At 38.5% G+C, this 24,289-nt stretch overlaps 1 protein-coding gene and 1 long non-coding RNA gene across 4 annotated transcripts in view; both read left to right on the forward strand.

Moving 5' to 3' along the window:
• The window catches only part of LOC132118923 (uncharacterized), a 350,882-nt gene that overhangs the window by 131,511 nt on the left and 195,082 nt on the right, over positions 1 to 24,289 (forward strand). The window lies entirely within an intron of this gene.
• Positions 1 to 24,289, forward strand: part of LOC132118756 (exocyst complex component 6B-like) — a 111,929-nt gene that overhangs the window by 73,033 nt on the left and 14,607 nt on the right. For both annotated transcript variants that reach the window (XM_059528662.1, XM_059528663.1), the window contains one exon: positions 2,102 to 2,175. In XM_059528662.1, the coding sequence (XP_059384645.1) occupies positions 2,102 to 2,175 (74 nt within the window). The remainder of the gene's footprint in view (positions 1 to 2,101; positions 2,176 to 24,289) is intronic.

Consider the following 24,289-nt stretch of genomic DNA (forward strand, 5'->3'; position numbering starts at 1 on the left):
TGTCATAAAACGGTCATGTCAGTCACACCGTATGCTGCCTTTTTGGTGTGGTTTGCTTTGGTTTACCAAGCAGCCTGATAAGTAACATATCAGTGATTGCTTTTATTTTTAGAGACCACGTACTGTTGATTTGGATACCCCCCCCCCCCATGTATTTGTATGCCTCAAACCACAGCTTTAATCAAAATGCTACTCAAGTAAAAAGAAAACTGCCTCCCCCATACACAGTCTTGGTGAATGAGTTCACTGTGTTTACGGTATCTGGAAGTTTCAAGGTTTGGTCTTAGGAAATAATACAGAACTAAAATAGCTTCTTAAAGATGTAACCACTTGAATGCACAGATGATATGTTTGTGGTTAAATCTATCAACAGTTTGGATGTGTCTGTGCAGTGGGGAGGCAGGGGAATGTGAAGACACAGTGAATTCAAGAAGCGATAAGGATCTTTGCATGAAGCTTGATCATAACCAGGCCCAAAAATGTGTAATGTGTTTGATTACAAGCAAACCTAAATAATGTTAAATTTGGGTAAACTGTAAAGTGCAGGTATTCTGGTTGCTGCTTTTTTATTGTCTGGAAACTGTTTTAAAAAGAAAGAATGACACAAGTCACTGTGTATTCTTAAAGGTGCAGACATTAAAGGACAACTTTGTACCCCATTAATTATGAATCCTTTAGGGGTGAATATGTTCAAAGATGTCCCTTTAAAGTTACTGGCCAAGTGACAAGCTCTTGTACTCTTTAAAGGGGTCTTTGTGCTTCAATAGATATGACTTCAGTTTTAGTAGTTTAATCATTAAAATTATACTGTTAATTATATTCAGTGCATCAACTAAGGAATTGGACTTAGTTGTAAAGAGTAACTCAATTTATAATCTCTTTGTTTAAGATTGAGTACATACAGATTAACTTTCAGTGATATACTAGAATGCCTTCTAATAACTTTCTTTTCTTAAAGGTTACCAGTCATCATACCACTGCAGTTTAATCTCGAGCCCACAAGAGGCTCTGTTAAGATGAGATTGGCCTTTCCCGAGTCTGCTGTGCCTCTTTGCTCTGTATGGCACCGCAAGCGGGCGATGGAACATTCAAAGGGAGCGAGCATCATGAGTTGCTTCCTGTTCAGTTTTGGGGAGCATAAAGGTCTTGACAGCTTGTCCTTGCTTATCCCTCGAGAGGTTTCTTAGCGTAGTCACTAACAGGGCTTTATGCTGGTATGTGGCAGTTAGGTGAAAGCCTAGAGGTCCCTGTTCTTGAATCTTGATGAGATGCGCTCTGACACGCGTCATGTGAACCATGCCGCCTTTGCTGCAGTTCGCTCTCCTGTAAAAAGGCGAGTAGGAAGTTCGCAAAATTGACAGAATCTCGGACCGAGACGCTGCAACAAAAGCGCGAGGGTAAGCAGTCGCTGGCTCAGCGTTTGCGGGGGTCAGAAATAAAGATGGCAGGCGTGTAATTTGCATGAGAGGCAAGAAAGGCACACAGCATCACAAGGTGAAAGGGATTTCTCCTGGCCCCGGCTTGTTTTGTCCCCGCGTGTCAAATGTTCCGTTTTTCAGAATGGCGAAGCTGCTTGTTTACGGGTTCCCGTCCAAAGGCACAGAAAGGTCCAATGGCCCTCTGAAACCTCTACAACTCCTGCGCTCCCCACACACCCCCAGCCCATTGGCTTTTCACAAGTTTCGTCGGCCCCTTCGCTCAGTACCATGCCACTGAACTGGGAGAGCGGCCTCATGGGAATCGTCATCAGGTTTTGGTTTACGGGGTAAAGGCAGCCCCCTCGTCCCCACACATTGCCTCTATCTGGCTTGTCAGATCAACGTTGGGGGAGAATTAATGAGAGTTTGATGATGATTTTTTTCCAATGGGCCACACAAAGCGGTGGCAGACCAAGAGACATGACTCTGCCCTGAAACACCCAACTAACCCTCCACCCCCTCTGCCAGCACCCCCAAAACCTTCAAAGCCCCCTTCCATTTCACCTCCCCCACCCCCACTGAACCTCCCCCTGTCCTCCCCTTGTCCCGGCTGTCATCCGTCTGCCAATCTCCCGCTCCATGGCGAATTCCCTGCTCTCTTTATCCCTCTCTCTTTCCCACAGGGTTTGCCAGGGCCGGCCCGGTGCCTGGCTTCCAGGGGGACACTCTGCTGCTCGCCTTCATCGACTTGAGACAAGTAGGTCTTTGTTTTTTTCCACTCCTTTTTCTTTTCTTTCATTCTTCTTTCCCCTTTCTTCTGTTTTCCCCTGTTTACCCCTTAACACCCCCCACCCTTCTTTCTCTTATTTTCCCCTCTACCGCCAAACCCAACCCCCTAAACCTCCACGCTAGCCTTAGTTTTGTTTCAAGGTTTCTTTCCTCAGTGTGTGAGCCTGTGTGTGTTTGTATTCATATCTGTGGTCCCAAGGCCTGGCCTGATATTCACCTTGGTGGTTTTGTATATACCATTGTGGTGCGGAGGTGGCATCAAGACCTCCTCCCGTTCGGTTTAAGGTAAGAATTTTTTTAGAGAGTTCTTTAGGGTCATCTTATCCCATTTGCACCTCTGCAAACTTGAACATTGCAGAGCTGGAGCCTTTTATAGCAAATGTTGGCCTGTGCTCTGGCTTGAAAAACACAAACTGAAACACACTGAGAAGAACATCAAGGTGATGTTGCAACCAGAAAGGCAACAGCCCAAGGAATTATTCTCTCATCCCATTATTTATGTTCAGAGAATATTTTGATAGCACTTTGGTAGCACGGAATAGATTTTGTTGCTGCAGTTCATTTGACCATTCAAAATGTTGTAGCCTAACATGCATACTCCTTTACCTCGTAATTTTAGTCTTTTTCCAGAAACGATTATCATCTTTTCCCAGAAATCTTTATTGATTGGATTTATTCTGTCATGCAAAGGCAAAACACAGCAACTTGACATTTTGTCAGGAGTTAATAACCAGATCTCCTAGGTTTGATTCAACCATGCTCTGATTCAGAGACAGTTGTAGTAACTACAAAACCCACACTAAAACCACTTTTGTTTTTGTTTGGTCTTGTTAATGTTTGTTGCAAAAGAAACACCTTTTTCCTATGGATTTTATTTTAATATCATAAAACTTTGAATATTCTTTATACTGAACATTGATTATTTTGCACCATTGTGGCTTTCATGTGCAGTCATGCTTGGGTACTCACGTCTTCCATACTGCAAAAAACAGCGATCGAGTGAGTGTCTGTGCATCTCACTGAACTTATCTAAATCAGTTCAATTCAGAATTGCTCTAGACACTATTGCAATACATTGATGAATCAGTTTTGTTCCCCATTTAAAAAAATCTGTGATGTACACATGGGAGAATCAAGTTTGATTACGATCTTACTTCTCTCGCTGTTTGTTTCATATTTTCTATCCTCTTATATGTCTTTCCAAATAAAGTAGGCAGCAACTAATAGTATAAAATAGTAGTAAAAATTATATTCTGTTGTGCATCAGCTGTATCAAACGACTACTGTATCTAGGGGGACACGTCAAATGAAAGTTTGAAAAGAGGCCGTTAAGAAAAATGTAGCTTGTGTGTTCGTGAATTCTGAGATCTAGAGAGGATGGGAAGCAATAATAGTGGGGTTATAAGGGTCCATATTTGCGACCCCCTCCCTCGTTGCTGAAGTGGCCAACCTGGGCGGGTGTCAGAGACTGAGAAGGGATGACGGATGGGCTGGATGCTCAGGGAGTACTGGATGAATGAGCTGACAGACAGTGACGGATAGCTCTTTCTTCCACTAAAACAATTCCGTTTTGTCCCGCCTGCCATCATGATGCAGTGCCACTTGTTTTCCATTTAGTTTTTTTTTTTAGTTTTTTTTTTGTAACCTGACTTCACCATGAAGGCGCTTGTGTGGTTTTGCTTTGTTTTTTTTTAAAAAGAGAGGAGAAAAGAGGATGTTGAAGAAAAGAATGAACAAAATAGCCATTTTGCTTTTTTTAATGTCATGTTTTGCTTTTGAGCTGTCATGATGCATGACTCTCTACAAAGATATCTTTCATTATTAATACTATTATTGTTATTATAATTTCAATAGCATCTGATGGAAGTCGGTAGAGGTGCAGTCTTCTTTCAAAAGGTGGCTTTTTCAAGGGGTTGATCTGGTGTTCAGAGACGTCAGAACCGTTCTGTCCCCCTACGAGCCTGGTCCTGAATGCGCCCGATAAATCAACCTGAAGGGCCCGTTTGTATCCCGGTCTCCCGGGTCCTGGGATGGGGCCGCGGGTCAATCCTTATGGAGATAGACAACGAAATGTTCCGGAAGCATTGGGAGGGGTTTTGGTGAGAGACTGGAACCTGGATTCACTCTCCTATCTGAAAAGACAAGAATAAAAAAAGGAAAGAAGAACGTCCAGGCTCTGCTTCAAAGTGCTTTAAATGGTGAAGAGTAAGAGGATTGATGGAGGACTGACATGATGAATGACTTCATGATTTCATGAGCCATGTTCACACAGCAGGGGGATACTGCTGTTTGGAGTGCTAAATACGTTGGTGTTTGGTTGATTCTTCAAATGAAATGCCTACCTGAAATTTTCAGAGGTCACGGCTGAATTTGAGAGTGGGTTCATCTACCATAGCTAAATTAATTATGTATAGCATGAGCACATGAAGAATGCCTGGCTACCTACATACATAAAAATAGGGGTATTATGTAGTCAGGGAACAAGCTAACCCTTCAGTTCAGATTTGAGGAAAACAGGGAAAAAGTATGACATAAAAGCTGGACTCAGCAGGAGTTGCTTGAACCATATAGAATATAAATAACCTCCTTTAAGATGAAATTGATTGTCATTCACGAACATTTTGTGAACTCAGCCTTTCTGTAATTTCAAAATGTGTTTATTTTAGCAAGATGCAAAGAGTGACAACAGACAATTGAATCTAAAGAATCAGAAAAAAGATTATAAATGGCGTGCTGCAGGCTCCAGTTCTATATTTAGGAGTCTTATATTAGCAGATTATATTAGGAAAGGTTTGTGGTGCTGGGAACCCTTGGCTGGCCTTGCTGCCGGAGGCCTGCTGGCCTCTGCGGTGAGGCTGGCCCCCCAGCAGTGCATGTTCTCTGGGCTGCCGCATGCCTCAACTCTTGCCTTCGATCTTCTGCCTTCCCAAATTCCTCTCAGCTCCAAGGGGTGGGGGTGGAACAAACCAGCAGCCAGACCTCGGTTGATGTGGAGGCCCTCATGGACTCACAGAAATGTTATTTGATATGAAGTGCTGATTTAAGTAGAGTTTTGTGAGAGTTTTGATGGATCTATCTATCAATCTATGGTTCTGTCATTCAATCTATCTGTCTGTCTGTCAATCTATCTATCTGTCTGTGGCATTCTGTGTTCCTGTATAATCTTCAAACTTAAAATATTTTCAAACTAGTTATATGAATTTACATTCATTCTAATTCTGCTGTCTTACATTCTAATTAAAATAGCAATTCTACATTCATATTCATTATAAATTCTCTAAATGAATTGTAATTTTTAAAGGCATTCTCACGTCAGTTTTGATTTGTGGGTAACCCTGCAGGGCTCGTAGTAAGTTGGTGCTCTGGTACAGGTGCAGAAAAGCCACAGGGGATTTCAGAAGTTAAGATGGAATACCGTTGCTTCCAACATTAATTTTTTCCATAGAGAGTGATCGTTGAGAGACATTTATTTACATCCCCTACGGTGGTGTCTCTCCTCCACACCCTTCATTACCTATTCTGGGGCACTGCATTGAAGAGTAGAGGGGGTGGGGGAACATTATCCTGGTCCCGTGAATTTGGGAACCATGAGGCTGCTAAGCATTCCTGTGGCCTTTCCACAGGCATTATCCTAGAATTCCTGGAACGTTGTTAAAAGAATTCAATGTAAAATGCTTTTCCCCTCTCTAACCCCATCCATTCCTTTCTCTTAGTTCTTGGCGTTGAAAGTCTAACACCAGTGACACCACTAGAGGCTTGTGCTTGCTTCCTTCTGAACCCTAGGGGCAATTTCTTAGTGTCCATACTACTCTAACTAGATGTCCAATGGCAGCTGTGTCTGATTTCCTCTCCTCACAGTCTCTTACAGTATTTTTTTTTCTTTATTTCCTCTTTTCTTTTTCTCTATCATCACTTTTCTTGTGTTATTGTGATAACACTGAGCTCTGAGGTGAAATTTTGCTGTCAGAGTTGGTTATGTTGGTTTAAGCGTGGTTTGATGCTTGTACAGAAACGAATGATTGAAATGTAATCCTTATAATGTTCTTGCACCATCCAATGATTTAATACTCAGGGTTATTTTGGAGTCTGTTTATATTTCTTCATTTTTGTGCATGTGTTTTGGTAATTGCTAAACAAACTCAAGAGTCCGTTAGTGACCCATAGTGAAAAGGGTGCAAGGCGGGGACATTTTGGCGGGCCAGAAAGTTGAAGCCCCCTCTGAAAAGTGTTCACTGCGGTTTAAGGAAATTTGCTGCTTGCTCCCAATTCTCAGTCAGCAATCTCCTCTGAAGAGTCAAGGAATCTGGAGAATGTTCCCTCAGTTACAAGACTTCTCGTAACAAAACGAGCAATTTTGTTCTCCTTTTCAAACTTCAAGATGAAGACCTTTGTGTAGCTGATACACAACATAATATATATAATTAAAATATTGCAGGCTATCTTGAGGTTTAAATATTGCCGTGTGTGTGTGTGTGTTAAGCATATACAATTCAGGTATTTGGTGTCAGTAAGATTCAAATATAAACAAAAAAGAAAACACCAAGGCTGCTTTGTTTGATCAAAAATATATTAAAACCTGTAATATTGGAGAGCTCGACAATAAGGACTCTGCCCAATGGCCCGGTGACAGTGTGAAAGACGTTTGGGACAGTAGACTGATTTGTCACTTGCCCGATCGGGCCACTGCAGCGTCATCACAACATTTTATCATTTGCATGTGTTTTTAAGACTTGTTCATTAAAAAATTAAACTCCTTTCAGCACTTGCACGCTGTGTTCTGTGTGAACAGAGCATTCTCAGACAGCCACATCGCTGACATACGTGAGCCCTCTGAACAGGCAAATACATACTTTTGTATGTCAAAATACCCATCCTGGCAAGTAACTTTGTAGCTTTAACAATGATTAATCTATATTGAATTTATACACTTCAGTTCCATGCCTGCACACAAGCTGCACTGCAATTATTTTCCCAATGGTCATTTTTGTGGAAAATTGTTATTATTATAATCAGTCTGTAAATGGTCAGAGGCTTAAGTCAGATGCTGAACTCAGTATGGACACGAGTGGCGCGGCTTGACAAAACACTATAGATACCATTATAATCAGTGATGCTATCTACACTGGATGTGGCTCGACACGACAAATCCCAGACAGAAGACTGCTGCTGTGTTCTATTTATGATGTATTGACACAAATTTCAAATGATTTTCAACAGTCGCTTTGTCGTATCCAGTGTAGACAGACTTTAGCTGTTGCGGCGCGACACGACAACTGTAGCGTCCAGTAGAGACACGGTGTAAGATGGACACAAAGAGGAGAAAATACTGTAGCAGACAGAACAAGATCACTGTTCACGTTATGCAAAGCATAGGAAGAAAAACCTAACATTTTATATGAATGTGTTTTTGAGGGGAATGGAACTGTTTCCAGAAATGGCATTTTCTTTTTTAATTTTGTCTCCATATGATGCATTTAAATTAGTGTTAATACACGCAGTGCTACCGTGTTAACAGCAGTATCCAAGGAAATGCTGTATTACTGTACCATAAGCGCCACCTGCTGGCAGAAAGTGAATTTTCTGCCATATTGGAGAGAAATGAAGAGGTATGTTGATCTGCTAGTCGTAGGTCTATCATGCTGAGAACTCTACTCTTGTGTTTGCATAATGATGCATTTAAAAAAATGACCAAATGTATCATTATAAAAGTTCAAAGTATTGATGCAGATGAAATTTAACGTGGATAACATTAATATTTTTTTCATCAGGTTAGACATTAACTAATTATCACTTAAATCCTTTTCTCTATCTGTCCGTCAGTTGCGTATATCTGCCATGTTTGTAGTTTAACACTTTTAATGCGTGTTTGTAGTTCTAATCGAATCCTCGTACAATGTGTTGTGTGCAATATTAGCCATTAGAGTTTGCATGGATCTGCAATTTGAATTCTACCATGCAGTAGTGGACCATCCGGGAATCTTTGGCATACTTTTTTAAACATACTATGATTTGGACATATTAATTCTATTTTCGATATTAATTCTATTTGGTTATGCATAATATGCGTATTGGGACGCAGCATGTTCAGCCCACCTGCTGTTTCTTTTTCGTGCAAATGTTTTTTGTTGCATAATTTTACAAAGCTAAAGTCAGGTTATTCTGTTTTTGCTTCAGATTTTGAAATTATATAGTCTAATATAAATCAAACATTTCATCATTCAAAATTCATGATTAAAATGCAGTGGTTGCCTCTAATTTAAAATGGTTATAAAAAATCAAGATGCAACAAAGAGTGAAGAATATGAAAATGTTATTTTATATGTGATTTTTCAATTTCTGTACCTGAACATCTACAAACATAAAAACCTAAAGCATTATTTCATTGCTATTTTTGTGCTATAGGCTTATATTTAATTGCGTTATTACTTGTAATTTGTTCATTTGTCACTCGTTATATTTCTTTATAGTTATATTTCTTTTTATTTTTAGCTAGTGATTTTTGCTGTGGTATCAAAATAGAGAATTGTTAAGTTGAATTGGTGTCTAAAAGTCATATAAGCTTATTTATAAGAATACAAGATAACCGTTCAAAAACCATGAAAACAGGAGCTATTTTATTTTTTGTGGGCCCGCTAAATCCTTAGCATTGATCTCTATTGTGAAATATTTCATTTCAAAATAACTGTTTCCTGTTTAATATATAAATAAATAATATATAATATATTAATATATTTTAATTGTAATTTATTCCTGTGATGGCAAAGCTAAATTTATTCAAGTAATTACTCCAGTCTTCAGTGATACATAATCCTATGAAAATAATTGTAATGAGCTGATTTGCAGCTAAGAAATATTTTTATACATTTTGAAAGCATTTCTGCTGCTTAATATATTGTTGAAACTGATACATTTCTGTAGAATTCTTTAATGAATAGAAAGTTTTAAAATTGCTTTTATTTGAAATAGAAATCAGTTGAAAGTCTATACTGTAACTTTTGATCAATTTAATACAAACTTGCTGAATAAAAGCATTAATTTCATTAAAAAAAAATCCGACATCCCAGATTTTCAATGGTAGTGTATCTTTCCTGTAGTAGTTGTTTTTTCTTATTTGTGACACTATAATTAATCTTCATATTGTCTGTGGTATTGGAGGAAGTTCAGAGCAGGTTCAGAGTTGTCCCATTCAAGGAACATTCAGGCAGTTGCTGCTCGGCATGTACCAACATGCAGGCTTTGGGGAAAAATTGATCTATACATATGATTTCAAACTAACAGTTTCTAGTCAAGTAAAAGTGAAAGGTTGTGAGTCAAAATGAAAGCAAACTACCACTAAACACTGATTAATGTCAGGGCGTTATGTGATCATTACTGAAGAAGTAGAAATACTGGCTAAGATATGAATGAGCTTGAAAATGGGGAAAATAAATGTTGCTTTGGAAAATAAAACTGAAATCTAGCTAGATGTGGGATTTCCAGCTGTTTCCAAAATTGCTGTTTGGTATTTCCCTGTCTAACTTGTGCATTTGGGAGAGGGAATCAAGTGTCAGTCTGCTTTCCACGTGATTGCAACCGTAATGCCACCTTCCCTTATACACACATCATTGCAGTCAACGGTGTTGTTTTTGAGTTTATGCAGTTAAAGATTAAGAATTCAAACCAATATTGGAGCCCGCTGACTTTTATTGTATAGAGGGAAAAAAAGCACAGACATTTTTAAATATTATCTTTTTTGTTCCACAGAAGTCATACAAGTTCAGAACCACATCATGGTGAATAATGACAGAATTTTCTTTTTTTGGGGGGTTGAACTGTCCCTTTAAATGTTGCTAATATTTTGAACTCTGAAACATTATTTTGATCATACACATCAGGCTATGGTGTGGTCTTGCCACTACAAACGGAAGGCCCAAATTAAGATAAAAATTAGGGATGTCCCGATCAGGTTTTTTTGCCATCTAGTCTGAGTCAGAGTCATTTGATTTTGAGTATCTACCGATACCGAGTCTTGATTTGATACTTCTATAATACATAAAAAAAAGAATAAAGAAGAGCGACAAAACAGATCCAGGATGTTCAATAAATTAAATTTAGAAATATATTCAAATAGAAAACAGCTATTTTAACCCTCTGGAGTCTAAGGGTATTTTTGGGGCCTGGAGAAGTTTTGTCATGCCCTGACATTTGTGCTTTTTTCAGTTTATTATAAATATCTAAATGACTAAAGTCTAATCTCACTGTAATCAGCACATACTGGGCTATTATAATATGTGAGCAGCATGTATGTACATGATTATGTTTTTGAGAAAAAAAAATGTTATGCGTGGTTAGTGAAAAACTAAAAATGTTAAATCACTTGAATAAGGCAATAAAAAACACATACAGAACATTGGTTCCTGGGACTTTTGAGAACTGGAGCTTGTAGCCTAGAATTTTTCTTTCTAAATTATGTGAAAAAACATCTTGTTTACTCACTTATAGAAAACAATATATTGATTTAAATTTTCTAAGACACTTTTTGTTGGAAAAAAGTCATATCTATCATAACTATCATGAATATCATTGTGATTTACACATGAGAAGACAAAGGCCTGCATAGTTAGCTGCATAATGAGCCATTCAATCATCTGTGTCACTGAGAGGGAAGAGTTACAAGAAAGAATGTGAGGACAAAATAAATTTATATAATTTTATGTTTGTAGTTTATTTTTTGCATCATTACTCCAGTCACACAATCCTTCAGAAATCCTTTTAACAATCTTATTTTCTACAAAAAAAATCATGTATTGTTATTATTATCATTATTATTATTATTATTATTATTATTATTATTAATGTTGAAAAGAGCTGAGAATATTTTTGTTAGTTACATTTATTTGTTACATTTATATTATTTACATCAAGCTTTTGAATGGTATAGTATTGTATATTGTTATTGAAACTTCATAATGTTTCACTTGATTATACATTTAGTCAGGAATTATAGTTTTGAAAAAGTCTTTGGAAAAACACTAACTAGTAAAATGTTTACACGTTATGTGAAAACTAGTACAAGTATATAAATAAAACTCATGTTTATGATCTCTGCTGAATAAAGTGCTTCATTCTATTTTTCTGAGGAAATCCAAATCTCAAATCCTCAACCACATCACATCTTTTTGGGGTGAATTATGACTTATTCCTCTCATCACGAAGCAAACAGCTTCTTGTTTAGTTTAAAAGTAGACATGTCAGGCTTTCTATAGATATATCTCTCATGGCTCTGAGTTACAGTTCATTTTAATGACGCGTATCTAAATGAAGATCAGCACAGACAAAGGCCGCAGACAACACAACTTGTTTGTTATCTTTATTTTATAAGTGCACAAAGTTTTGTTAAGTCTGTATACAAAAAAAAGTAGACCCTTTACAGATTCGATTGATGTATTGCTCTTATCTGTACGATCAAAACTGAAAGTGTCATTTAAGTTTCTTTTTGGGGTTATCAGGAGAAAATGCCTCATAAAATATTTGCGTTAATCGACTTCAGAGGGTTAAATAGGCTAGTAAGAATATTTCAAAATTTTACTGTTTTGCTGTACTTTGGATCAAATAAATGCAGGCTTGGTGAACAGAAGACACTTCTTTAAAAAACATTAACAAGCTTACGGTTCAAAAACGTCTGACTGGTAGTATAGGCAACTTAAATTTTTCTCTAATTTCTAGCTTTTAATTGGCTTAGAAATCTATAACTGCTGGACAATAACCAATAATAATGATTTGTTTATATACTACAAACACTGTTTATCACATAATAAGGCAGAATAATTTCTATACTGTAATGCTATGTCAATTAGCAATTTATTGTTCATATACTTTATCACCTGCTGGAGATGACTTGAAAAACCATATATTGTCATAATCGTATATTAATGTCTTCGTGTTTCAAAAGTCTTTGAGTATGAATGAAACACACACACTGCAGGAGTGTTTAGCGCTCCTTGATGTTCAACTCGCCTTATTCTGGGTCCGAATAAAACATCAGGTCATGCGGAGACTATCCTGTCTCTTTGAGTTTAAATCTATATTTATTTACACCAGCTCTTGAAAACCTCTATTCGAACACACTTGACCGACAAAGTGTGGGAGACGAATTTCCGTGATGATAAAAGTGCGAGGACATGTCCCCCGCGTAATCTACGCCCCTGATTTGTGCTATCTTGGCTGTGATGTCCTGCGCCTTCACACTGTCTTGGGGTATTTTTTTTCTCCTCTTCAAACTATAAAAACTATATATATTATTGGTGGGCCATTATCGGTCTTTAACGTGCTGCGTTAACGGGAGACTCTTATCGGGCGATAAAAAAAATATCGCCGTTAATCTATTCCCAAAGTTAGGTTGGGAGCTAGGTCTATACTAAGCAAGCTATGATGACTTTCACCTTGATATTTTATATAACCGATTGAAAAGGCCAGCCTAAAAAGATGCTCAGGAAAATTGACGGGCCACTGCTGTGCATCGTCACGAAAGCTTATCTTTTTCATTTGTTTTTAAGCCTTACCGCTTGTCGATTTAAACATCAAAGCATCCAAACACAAGACGCGGAAAAGCTGAACAGAGTAGCTGGTTATTCGCGCGCTGTGTTCGGTGTGCACGAGAGAGATCGAGAGCCGTGTCTCACGAACAGCGACACTGAACCGAGCTCTCTTCTTGCGAAGTTCTCCTCGAAGTCCCTCCTGCACCTGAACGAACAAATACAAATCGCAGTTTGAACAAACAAAAAGATGTGAAAAAGCCCAATTCAGTACTCTCAGTGTTCTGGTGTTCCAGGGCTCACGCAGAGAAAGCGTCTCAAAACACTTGAACACCGAATTTGCTTATTTTTGCTCTTGTGCCACAAATACATACAATATATTTCAAAATATCAACTTTGGAAATTATGCTCGAAAAAACTGTCAGTTATTTCTTATGTGAAAGTAAACAGTTGAGGAAAAAAATGGGATGTGTATTATATTGGATGCGTTCATCGTCTCTTAAAGTGACCGCGCCTAATTTAGCTACTGGCTGCTGTAATGTTAATCCAAGAAAATGAAAATCACTCACTGCTCTTGACTTAATTACTTTATAGTTTTAACAGTCAAACCAAAAATTATTCAGACACCAGATATAATTTTTGATATATATAGCAAAACTGTAATAATGTGAGAAAAGTTGAAGGTGTCTGAATAGATGTAGGTTTGATTGTATATTTCAGTTTTACATTGAAGACTATCCAGTGCTATTTTACATTTAATTTTTGGTTTCTGTACCTTGACACCTACAAACTTGAAAAAAACTTAAACATTGTGTAAATAGCACAAATAAATAAAAATAAACGAACATACAAATTAAACCTTTTCAAACAGGGCCCACTGGTACAACCTTTACCGGATCCCCGCTGACCCCAGCTACGGCCCTGCTCACGCCTGTTTCACACATACTCCGTCTGCAGTGCGTATGCAGTCCGTGTGCGTTACGTATGTGGTGCAGCACGGACTCGATGTGCTTTCACACAGGACGCGTTTGCAGTCCGCTACTCGGTACGTAAACGATCGCTGCACTGCTGCAGACGCAACGCTCCTGGAACGCAACTGGAATCCATCAACATGGGTGCATAAAAAAATATGCAACGCATACGCATTGCAGACGGAGTATGTGTGAAACAGGCGTAAGGCTGTTTGCACCTTGTGCAATGTGGAATTAGTTTACAGCTTTTTCAAGCACTTTGTGATGCATTTTGGAAACAGGAGATGAGCCCCTTTTCTAATGCACCATCTAGCTTGATAAACCCCTTCTCAAAAACTTACTGTTTGTCAATTTTATTTGGGTAACACACATATTCTGAATGCTGTCGGCAGAATTCGAATGAGCCATTTTAATCTAGATTAATCTAGATTAATTTTAAAATCACAGTGAGATTAATCTAGATTAAAAAAATTAATCTATGCCCACCACTAATATATATATATATATATATATATATATATATGTACCGGAGTGTTTCGGTACAGGGATTTCGGTACGGTGTACGTGTGTACCGAATGACCGAATGCAATTTTTTTGGGTGTGGAACATAGGTACATTTTCGTGTTTCCAAACAAACATATTAAGTGGCGGAACTCTCCGCGTTCAGCGCAAATCCTGCCCTGCAGCTGATTCTAAGGCCGGTGACACACTGGCTGTGTGGTGTGAGCGTGGCGTTTCTGCTGCGTGTCAGTTGAGTGACGGCTGCTTCGCGTTTTCTGTGTCTTTACACACCAGAAGCGTGGCTGATGCGGCGCTGGCACTCTGCTGCTACTGTAGGTGACATAGAGGGAGGCCGCCGACAGACCAGGATCTTTCCACGACAACAATATCTATTTCCTGTCTCCACGACAACAATATCTATACTTCATGTTGAGCATAAATATAAAGCCTACTGATAAAGGACACCGTCAACAGTATTGACGGCAAAATAGACTATGTTTGACAGGTGCAATATGCCAGTGTGTCACCGGCCTAAGGTTTTCAAAAGGCATCATGCAAGTGTGGACATCACTACAACTAGGAAAAAAACGATTGTAATTCAAATGCAGCTCCCGTCGGGATTTAAACAGACCTTTGCTCTTAATTCCGATCGGTCCAACGCAATAACGAAATCTGAGCAGGTCTAAAAACTGAAACTGTTGATGCTGCACTTTACACTTTGGAAAAGTTATATATATTTTTTTAATATGAGCAGGCAAGCTGGGATTGGTAATGCTGCACTGTAATCATAGTTATTTATTTATATTTTTCATTATTTTATTATATGATATTGGTTTGAGACTGAGAGTATTTTTTTTTAGTGGAGAACTATTCTTTTTTATTTTATATATATTTTATTTAAAAAGCATTTTAAAAAAGTGTAAACAAATTGTTAAAAAAGGTTTATAGTAATAAACAACCTGCAGTTTAATGTTTGCATTTCTTTCCCTTACTTTTTTTCAAAGTTAATAATATTTCCAGTCAATTTCTTGTCATCCACTGACAGTCCACTGATTGAATGAACCGTGGAACCTTTGGGGCCGGTGGGAGATTTTAAGACCACCTCTGTCCCACATTCCCTTCAAGTGATGTCAGTAGGATGAACCAGAGCTCGAGTGTGTGTTTGTGTTTTTAATGGAGCCTCTCGGTCAACCGCAGTCTCCCTGAACCCTGGTTCAGTAGCTGAGGTCAGACAGAAGGCAGTGAAGGTGAGCAGGAACGAGAGATTGAGGATGAAACCATATGGGCTGTGCTCTTCTTCTCACCCTGTTCAGATACAGCCTCCCACAGATCAGCTCTTTGTGTGGCTCCTTCAGGGTGAGATAGAAAGTTTGAAAGAATGAAGACTACCACAGAACTTCGATGTCTTTGCTTATGGAAAATAAGTAAAAACGAATGAGAAAGAAAAAGAAACGTCACAGGCAGCGCTTTCCTCAGACCATTTCTCCATAGTCGACCTAAACAAGCCAGTGACAGGTGTCACAGTTTAATCGTCCCCCATTTGCTTCCTCTCAATGCCCAGTGAGTGTGTCATGCTTAAATCCATCCCCCCTGCTCCTTCTCAATGGCGGGCTGGTGTGTGTCAGTGAAAGGCCTGTTTGAGGCACTGTCACAGGTCTCCAGGGGTCAGATGGATGAGCTGCCCTACTTGTATGGAGTCAGTGAGGGAGCAGATATTCTCTGAGCAGGGGGTTGACATCTCTTTTTGCGGCAGGGTCCCATTCAGCCCTACGAGGATGGCACTGACATGCATCTTCTTTCTCACTCCAGCATGAACACAAACTGTCAACCGATTCCAGCTTACCCTTTTTTGTATTTCTCTCTCGTATATAAAAGCACAGTGGATGATGTGAAAGATCAAGGAATCTTAAAAAGATCCCCCTAGTGTTGATCCTAACCTGTATTACTGTCAGTCTTCTGTGGAACACAGAAGGTGTTTTGTAGAGAGTTTCAGCAGATTATGAAAGTCAACAGACTCTTCAAGGTCCAAAAATACATTAAAGTAACTTGAAATTAAACCATACAACTAACTGGTATATCTGAAGTGACAAGATCACTTTGTATGATGAACAAAATATCAATCGTCTGGAATTGACTTTCATTGTATGGACAAAAACAGTTGACACAGTTTTAATTATTTAAAGGTAACCAAATCCTAATTTAGAAGTAATAGGATATTTTCTATCCTGTTTTGTCCCCCCTCAACAGAACTCGCAGAATAGGTATTGCAGATTGTAGATTCGGAAGTTACCATGTAATAAAAATTATGCACACCTGTGTGGTGCGATATTAATCTCAGATACAGTAATCGGAGAGTGTTGTCAGTAATGTCAGCACAGCATTGTCTTTTAGTTTCAATCTTTCTGAAAAGTCCTGTGTCAAATTGTGCTTCGTTTAGCACAAAGCCTTGGCAAAAAAACAAAAGACCAAGTTCTTACTGAGGTGGTCTGGAACCTCATTAAAGGGTACATAACATACACAGTTTCACCTAATCTCATGTTAATCTTGAGTACCTATAGAGTAGTACTGCATCCTTTATATATCCAAAAAGTCTTTAGTTTTATCATATTTATAAGAAAAATACAGCTTTCCGATTCTTTCCGGAAAAAGCCGAGCTCCTGGAGGCATGCCATGAGCGGAGCTATAATACTGATGTTTCGTTTTGTTTCCATTAACATATATTCACTTATGTGCTGATTTCCAACAAAATACATAAATCTGATGCAATTGTACTTGAATAGGGACTTTTATCACAGGGACGGCTCCATGTTTCAATAGCAAACGATGTGCAAATCCACCGTCGACTTGGGCCTTGTTTATAAAACATTCGTCACTCAAATGAACAGAACACACAAACGCACTTGATACACTCCGTTGATGCCCTGGAAAAACAAACTGCATCCACTGTAATGCTGGGTTCTTGGGGAAGCTGAACACGGTAAACTTTCCCTCACATCCAAAAATGCACTTATTTGGAGGCATTCTCGAACAAATCCTATGCAGCGCTGCTGATGATTTTGAAGCTCGTTGATGCTCGCGGTCTCGCTCTCCTCTGGTCAATGTGTGTGCCCGGGCGCGCTTATCCAGGAGAAATGCTCAAATAAGGCCTTTCTTTCTCTTCTACGTCATTAGATCCACGATCAAAAAAAAAACAGCCAAAACTTGTACCAACCCGGAAATAAGATTTTCGGCACAGAAATTCTCAGTCATTCTTCTAAATTATTTTTTAAAACTTTGTCCATGTTTAGCATGAGAATCCATCTCTTTAACACTGTGAACAACTCTGAATACACGAAATACCATTGTACCCCCCCTTTAAAAATAAAGATCATCCACTCTCTCCTGATGTTTGGAGCTGAAGGCAATGCAAAGATGCGTCGTCTTGTGTTCGGAGCTGCTTGGTCTCTGCGTAGACCTGCGTTTGCCTCTCTCTTTATTTACTAGGGGTGTCCCCGACTAAGGTTTTTCATAGTCAAATCGGAATTTTTGAATCTTGCTGATATTCGACTGATAATTGAATCATATGTTTGGGGGCGGGGCAAAATACATTGAGTTAAGTCAGACATTCTACAGTCACAATTCCTGATGTTAACACGCAGGGAAAATGTGTAACAAATGCCTCGCAGATACAAACGGGGTAAATAATGTTTTCATGTTTTGATTAAAAGATCGATAACACTAAACGTCAGCAAAACCCTAACAATTCACAATTTTTACAATAGTGCTCTCATTATAAAGTTAGCCTAAATGACAGTAGTTATTAATGTTCTGCATTTCTGTTTTGAGAGGCATGCGCTGAAGATGACCATTAGAGTGACGGATTTGATAGCAAGTTTTTAATCAATGGGATTAAACTCATACTTTCATGTAGAATACGCTTTATTTATACAACATAACGTTAATATTAAGACTTATAGGCTATTTGCAAAAAGAGCCCGAATGCAAATGAACATGCAAAGCCATTTGCCAATTTCCATTTGCATGTATTGTATGTTCCTGTGCTCAATGTTCCTATGTGCAGAACAACTAGCTGTAAAGGAGACAATAAATGGGGAACAAATGCCATACTAAGGTTTAATTATTATAAGTAGATGTTTGTTTTTATTGATTATTATCATTCCTTTTTATTGATTATTACTGATACATATTGTTATGAAATGATAGATAGATTGCAACTTAGAAAGCAACTTACATATTTGGAATGTCAAAAAAACGACAGCTCATGATCTTCCTATTTTCACACTGTTTTCATGCACATAGCAACATTGTTGTGCATATTCATCTTTTTAATGTGCACAAATAGCTGTGTTTATGCATGCTAACTTCACTCATTGTATTATTTATAGCAAATAGCTGACAACTCTAAGTGATGCGGAAAGAGAATGGGAGAGCGAGCGGGAAGATGCATGAATGTGACATTTTGGACAGTGAACTCATCCTGGCCCTGGCGCACGCTGGCTGACCTTCCTCTAGTTAACAGCCAAAACCAGACCAGGTATAATCACTTTCTCCAGCCTTCTTTCTGTCTTTCCATCCAAGGGAGAGAGCGTAAGCGAGTAGGGGGTGGGCCAGTCGAGTGGCCTCCGGCCGACCCTGCTCGCATTCCCTTGGAGCCAGCGGACGAAAAGCCTGACGTGCTATCTGTCTCGCTCTTTCTCCCTCTCCGTCTCTCACAGGCTCAGTTAGTATTGGCAGGCCGAGGGGGTTTGTATGGTAAAGCAGTAAGTTTGTGTGTGTTATGCATGTTATACATGCTGGAAAGTGTGAGAGAGAGAGAAAGAGAGAAGGGGCGAGTTGACCCTCGGGTAACCTTGGCTTTGGTCCAGTCAGGGAGTCAGGAGGGATCTAAAGTCTGAGCCCCTCACCCGTACCACTTCACCTTCCATTCAGATCAGTCCCATGCCAGGGGCTATGCCCTCATGGGAGAGCACTGCAGTACTGAAAAGAGAGGCTGGTATTATTTTCCCCTTCTCTCCTTTTTTCTCTGTTTACTGCCGTTTCTTTTGCCTCTTTTTTTTTTCTTCCTTATTTTCCCGTTCTCCTCTGTGAATTTGTACTTAAAGGGGTCCTATTATGCTCTTTTACAAGGTCTTGATTTTGTTTTGGGTGTGTACTAGAACAGGCTCTCACTCTAGGTTGTTTGAAAAACACATTATTTTTCACATATTTTACATTATTACAACACCTCTCTCCCAGTCTGGCATGAACGGCTCGAATAGTTCCTTTATCAAATGAAGGCCCGCCTTCTGAAATGCGAAATGTGCTGTAATTGGTTAGCTGGGCCAGTTTGTGTTGTGATTGACAGCACTCTGCACCTGGTTCAGGAAATGTCATGCCCCTTACCATAGCCATCTGCTAGCTTCAGTTTAAATATTGCGTCAAAATGAAATCAATTTGAGCGCGATTTAAACCCAGTTGATTATAACCACTCTAAGCTTGTCTGCCTTGGGAAAGCTAGCATGACTCCGACATAGTGCTATCACTCGTTGCCTTCTCTAGTGCAGCTTAACAAGGTCTCGTCCCATTCGTCGATATTTGTGATATCACAAATCCCGAAAATATGCATTGTATTCCAAACGAGTCGTTCGTTGTAGTTTTTGAAAAGTGATTTCTGATAGATTAAATATCTCCCTTTGAAGTGGACTTCTTTTTTATGCTCAAACAGCAACGTTACAGACTAACCAAAGTTGAAAAAAGTTAAAAAGCATAATAGGATCCCTTTAAAAGTTGTTTTACCAGTCTTGCCTCTTTAATAACCTCCATCTCAACCCTCATCACCTTCTTACTGGAAAGCGCAATGTGTTGTAGGCCATTTACAAATGCCAATTTGTTTCCCATTAAGTAAGGTAAATGAGATTTGGTGAATTCCATCGGGATAACAAGCACCAACCTGTCTCTCTCTCTCTCAGTCTCTCTTTCTCTCTTTCTCTCTTTCTCTCAGTCTCTCTTTCCCTTTCTTTGGCAGCTGTTTATCTCTTTGTCTTAATGCTGTGGTGATCATGAGTAAGCAGTATTTAGTCTGTAGCCTTTTGGTGACCCTGATCATAAGGTCTATCAGAGTTCATGTCTATAGAGACAGCACCACGCCATCACCAAAAAAGCCTTTGATCAGATTATATCGTTATTCATGCCCTGTGAAAGGGGTAGGAGTTCTGTAATGCTGGTTTATTGTCTGTCACCACACCACACACACAAACACACTCCGATCCACATTCCATCTTCATTTTCTTACAGCAGCTGTAAGAGTCGTTTTGATTTGTCCATTTCCTGTAAGCCTTAAAAAGGCTCTTTTCTTCTAAATGTGAACGAGAGACACCCTTGACACCAATATGATTTCTGGAAATGCCTCAACAAAAGCTCGTAATAAAGCTGTTTTGAATTTCCTTTTCATATTTGAATATTCCACAGCATTTTCTCCTGTTTTAGCACATTTCAGAATAGAGCACGTTAGTCAAGTTATGAAAGTAAAAATCCCATTTTTTTCTCCATTGGCAAAGTGCCTTTTCTGCACTAGCTTACAAAACCTTTAAAGACAGATCTTTAAAAGCATTTATTTCAAACCTTTTTTTTTTTGTTTGTTTAGCATATATAAGTCTCCTGTCCTCACCAAGTCTGCATTCATTTGATCAAATTGAAGTAAAAACAGTAAAACCAAATGATGATTTTGTTCTCAACTGAACGTTTCTCATTATTGTCAAAGTTAAAAACAGTTGTGCTGCTTAATACTTTTATGAAAACCATAATGCATTATTTCATGAAAAGTTAAAAAATTAGTTAAAAAAGTGTTTATTTGAAATACAAATTTTTTGTATTCAACCTTTTTGTAAAATCTTTACCAACACTTTTGATCAATCCTCAATCAGTCCTCAGTTATGTAAAGGCTCAAATCTATTGTGTACATCTTCATAATTTTTTTTATCATATATTTACTTCAGAATAAGAGTAATCTTATGTCAGTGTTGAGTACATTAGGTTACATACTGTATGTAGATCGTGCATAGAACATGATTTTGGCTGCATGTATTTAAGAATGTTAAAACTTCTTCTGTATTAAATATTTCACCCTTACTCTTTTTTTTCTGTTCTGTGTTCCTCTCAGTTCTTCTTGCACATTGCAGACTGTTTTAACTTCTTGCTACCAGCTCTTAGCTCTGACCGTTCTGTCACACTGCTGCTCCAGCAATAACTTTTACCTTGTCGGAATCCACAGGAAGGTAAAAGAGAGGTCATGTCTTCCCCAGTCTAGTTCCAAGTTTTTCAGTCTAATGGTTATTAATTACCAGCAGCAACACCTTTAAAAGGGTTATATGGAGAAATAGACAGTGAGAATGAGCTCATATTCCACCTGCGAGACATTACTGTTCATCCATAGATGTTATGCATTCATTTATTAACACTCATTCTTAGATGATCTGTCCTGCATTCGACTGAAAGGGCTTGTGACTGTTTTGTTGTCATTTTGACCTGGCAATAACTCTCTTCCTGAATGGACAGGAAGTTGAAAGTGAGGCCACCTCTTCCCCTAGGCTAAAGTAAACGCTGTCAAATGTCCATGAATTACAGTCTGTAACTCTATTAAAATAAGTGTCAAAACAAGTCAACCAGAAGGTCACAGAGTATACAGAGGGACGTGCCAAATCAACTGTTCTGTGACCCAAAGACTATGTAGGACCTTTTAATTAAAGTAATATATAAAAAATGCTTTAAATATTTATTTATTTATAGTTATACACTTATTATTTACATTTTAATATTGGACATTTTTTAAATAACTTGTAATCCTTCTGTCATAGTTTGTCATCCGATTTTACTAAGATTTCAGTGAACCAGGTTTTTCTAAGGTTCACTTACGCAGCTATTTGAAATCTTTAAATGTTTCAGAAATGAGACTGTTTTGCATTCTGTGGGATGTAGCCACTTTCCTCAGGTCTCTGTGACCACTTCACCACACCATAACCCCTGAGATAACTCTTCCTTGTCTGAAGAGGACAGGAAGGTAAGTTTGAGGCCAAGTCTTCCCCAGACTATGGCTCCTCAGAGGTTGTGGCCTCAGGAAGAGGGCTGTTTTCACTTGTCCCAGATGTGGCTTGCTAACAGAGCGAAAAGGACTGATAACAGAACAATGACCCGAGTGGGGTTCAGCTTAGAGACATAGTGTATCATCCACCGCAACCATTGCCATCTTGACAACCCACTGACCCCAACCTCCCTCATGCGTTTTGAACCTGTTTAGAGTTTCCTCAGCAAATGTTCATTTTGCAGTTAGAGATTAGCATTGTGCTATAGTGACTTGTTCTATACACACCCAGTAAGAGTAAAAACTCTGCATCAATTTAGTATTGTCATTGAGTTGAAAAGGTGGAAACTTATTCACATGATCTCTTTGTGGTCTAAACCCTTTAATCAGGTTACGGCTGTCAGAAGACTACAGGCTTGAGCTTTTGCTCATCTGAAATTTCTCTGAAGCCCTCTTGAGACTTCTGTCCTGTCTTAATCATGTAAGTCTCTGCTTCTCCTAATGTAATTATATGAGCCACTCAGTTGTGGAACAGCCCCACCAGCATCCTAGCAGAGTGGACCAATAGTAAGTGGTCATTGTTCATTTTTAAACTCAGATTTTACTCTGTTCAGAGTTCAGTGCAGGGTGAATTCTATTTGAATGAGAGCATCACTATGCCCTACTCACTCTGGAGTTCAGTTCAGGGGTATAGTCTCTTTTTGGTACACTCTATAAACATACTTCCCTGCCACTGTTTTGACATAATATGCAGCAAAATTCTTATTTATAGGACTTAAAGGATAGCTAATTCATGAAAATTCATGAGAATTCATTTACCTTCATGACTTGCTTGCTTCTCCAGACCACAGGAGATGATTTTCTGAAGAACATGGTATGGATATAAAAAAAGAAAAGAAAAGAAAAAACAATGTGATATTTTTCAAAATATCTTATTTTGCATTCCACAGAAGAAAAGTGACGTGAGGATAAGTAAATGATAATAGAATTTTAATTTTTGAGTGAGCTATGTCTTATGTCTTTAAGATTGTGGAAAGATTGTGTTTTGATTTTTACTTGAATATCTTAGTAACACTTTACAATAAAATGGTATTTGTTTTTATAAGTTAATGCATTATACATCATAAAATATAATGGTTAACACTTCAACAGCACTTATTAATCATTATTTTTTTCCCCAAATTTTTTTTTTCATTTCGATAATCCGATTCACTCAGATATGTCACAAAACGGTAGAAAATATCTATTGTAATTTGTTATATTACAATGTTAATATCAACCTAGGTTAATAAATGTTTCTTTCTATTGTTACTTACGCGTATTTACTAAAGATAATGATTTGAAACTTATTGTAAAGTTCAGATCATGTTTCTCCTTTATTTTTATTCCCTCTCTTTGACCCTTCTCATCTGAATCCTGCACAACTCCCTCTTCTTCTTCTCCTGCTCTCCCTTGCTGCCTCCTTTTCCTTTACCTCTTCATCATTTTTCTCTTCCTCCTCCACTTCGTCATCTTTTAATTATGAACCACTTTATTTTGTGTTTTTTGTCTTCGCTTCTTAATCTTTATTTACTCTTTCTCTTGTTTTGATTGACAGTTGCTGTTATCTCCAGCACTGCTGCTTCTAGGACTGTGTCATTTGTAAGTGTTTTTTGACAGAAAAGATAGCACATTTTCAACATTGCTAATCCTTGATGAATGACATGAGTATCCTTTCCCAGCAGTTAAGAGTGTGTATGTTTGCATAGCCTGAGATTTGTGTTTGAGTGTCTCATGCTTGCTGCTTTGCTGGACGCTTTAGCGTAGATAAAGCTTAAGCCAAGATAACCTCTATGGTTAACCTCTGACCTCTGTCTGCTACTACTGTGCAGACTGAAATATTGCTTGAGAATCAGGGAGCCACTTTTCCTTTTTTTCAGTACCCAGATACTGCTTATCATTTTCCTCCCGGTGAACTTTGACTGATGTTGAATGATGCTTTAGGTGCTGCTCCTTCCCCTTTTTTTCGTTCCGCTCCTCTCTGCATTCACATGATCCAGA

The sequence above is a fragment of the Carassius carassius genome, chromosome 3 (assembly GCF_963082965.1).
Source record: "Carassius carassius chromosome 3, fCarCar2.1, whole genome shotgun sequence".
NCBI classification, from domain to species: domain Eukaryota; kingdom Metazoa; phylum Chordata; class Actinopteri; order Cypriniformes; family Cyprinidae; genus Carassius; species Carassius carassius.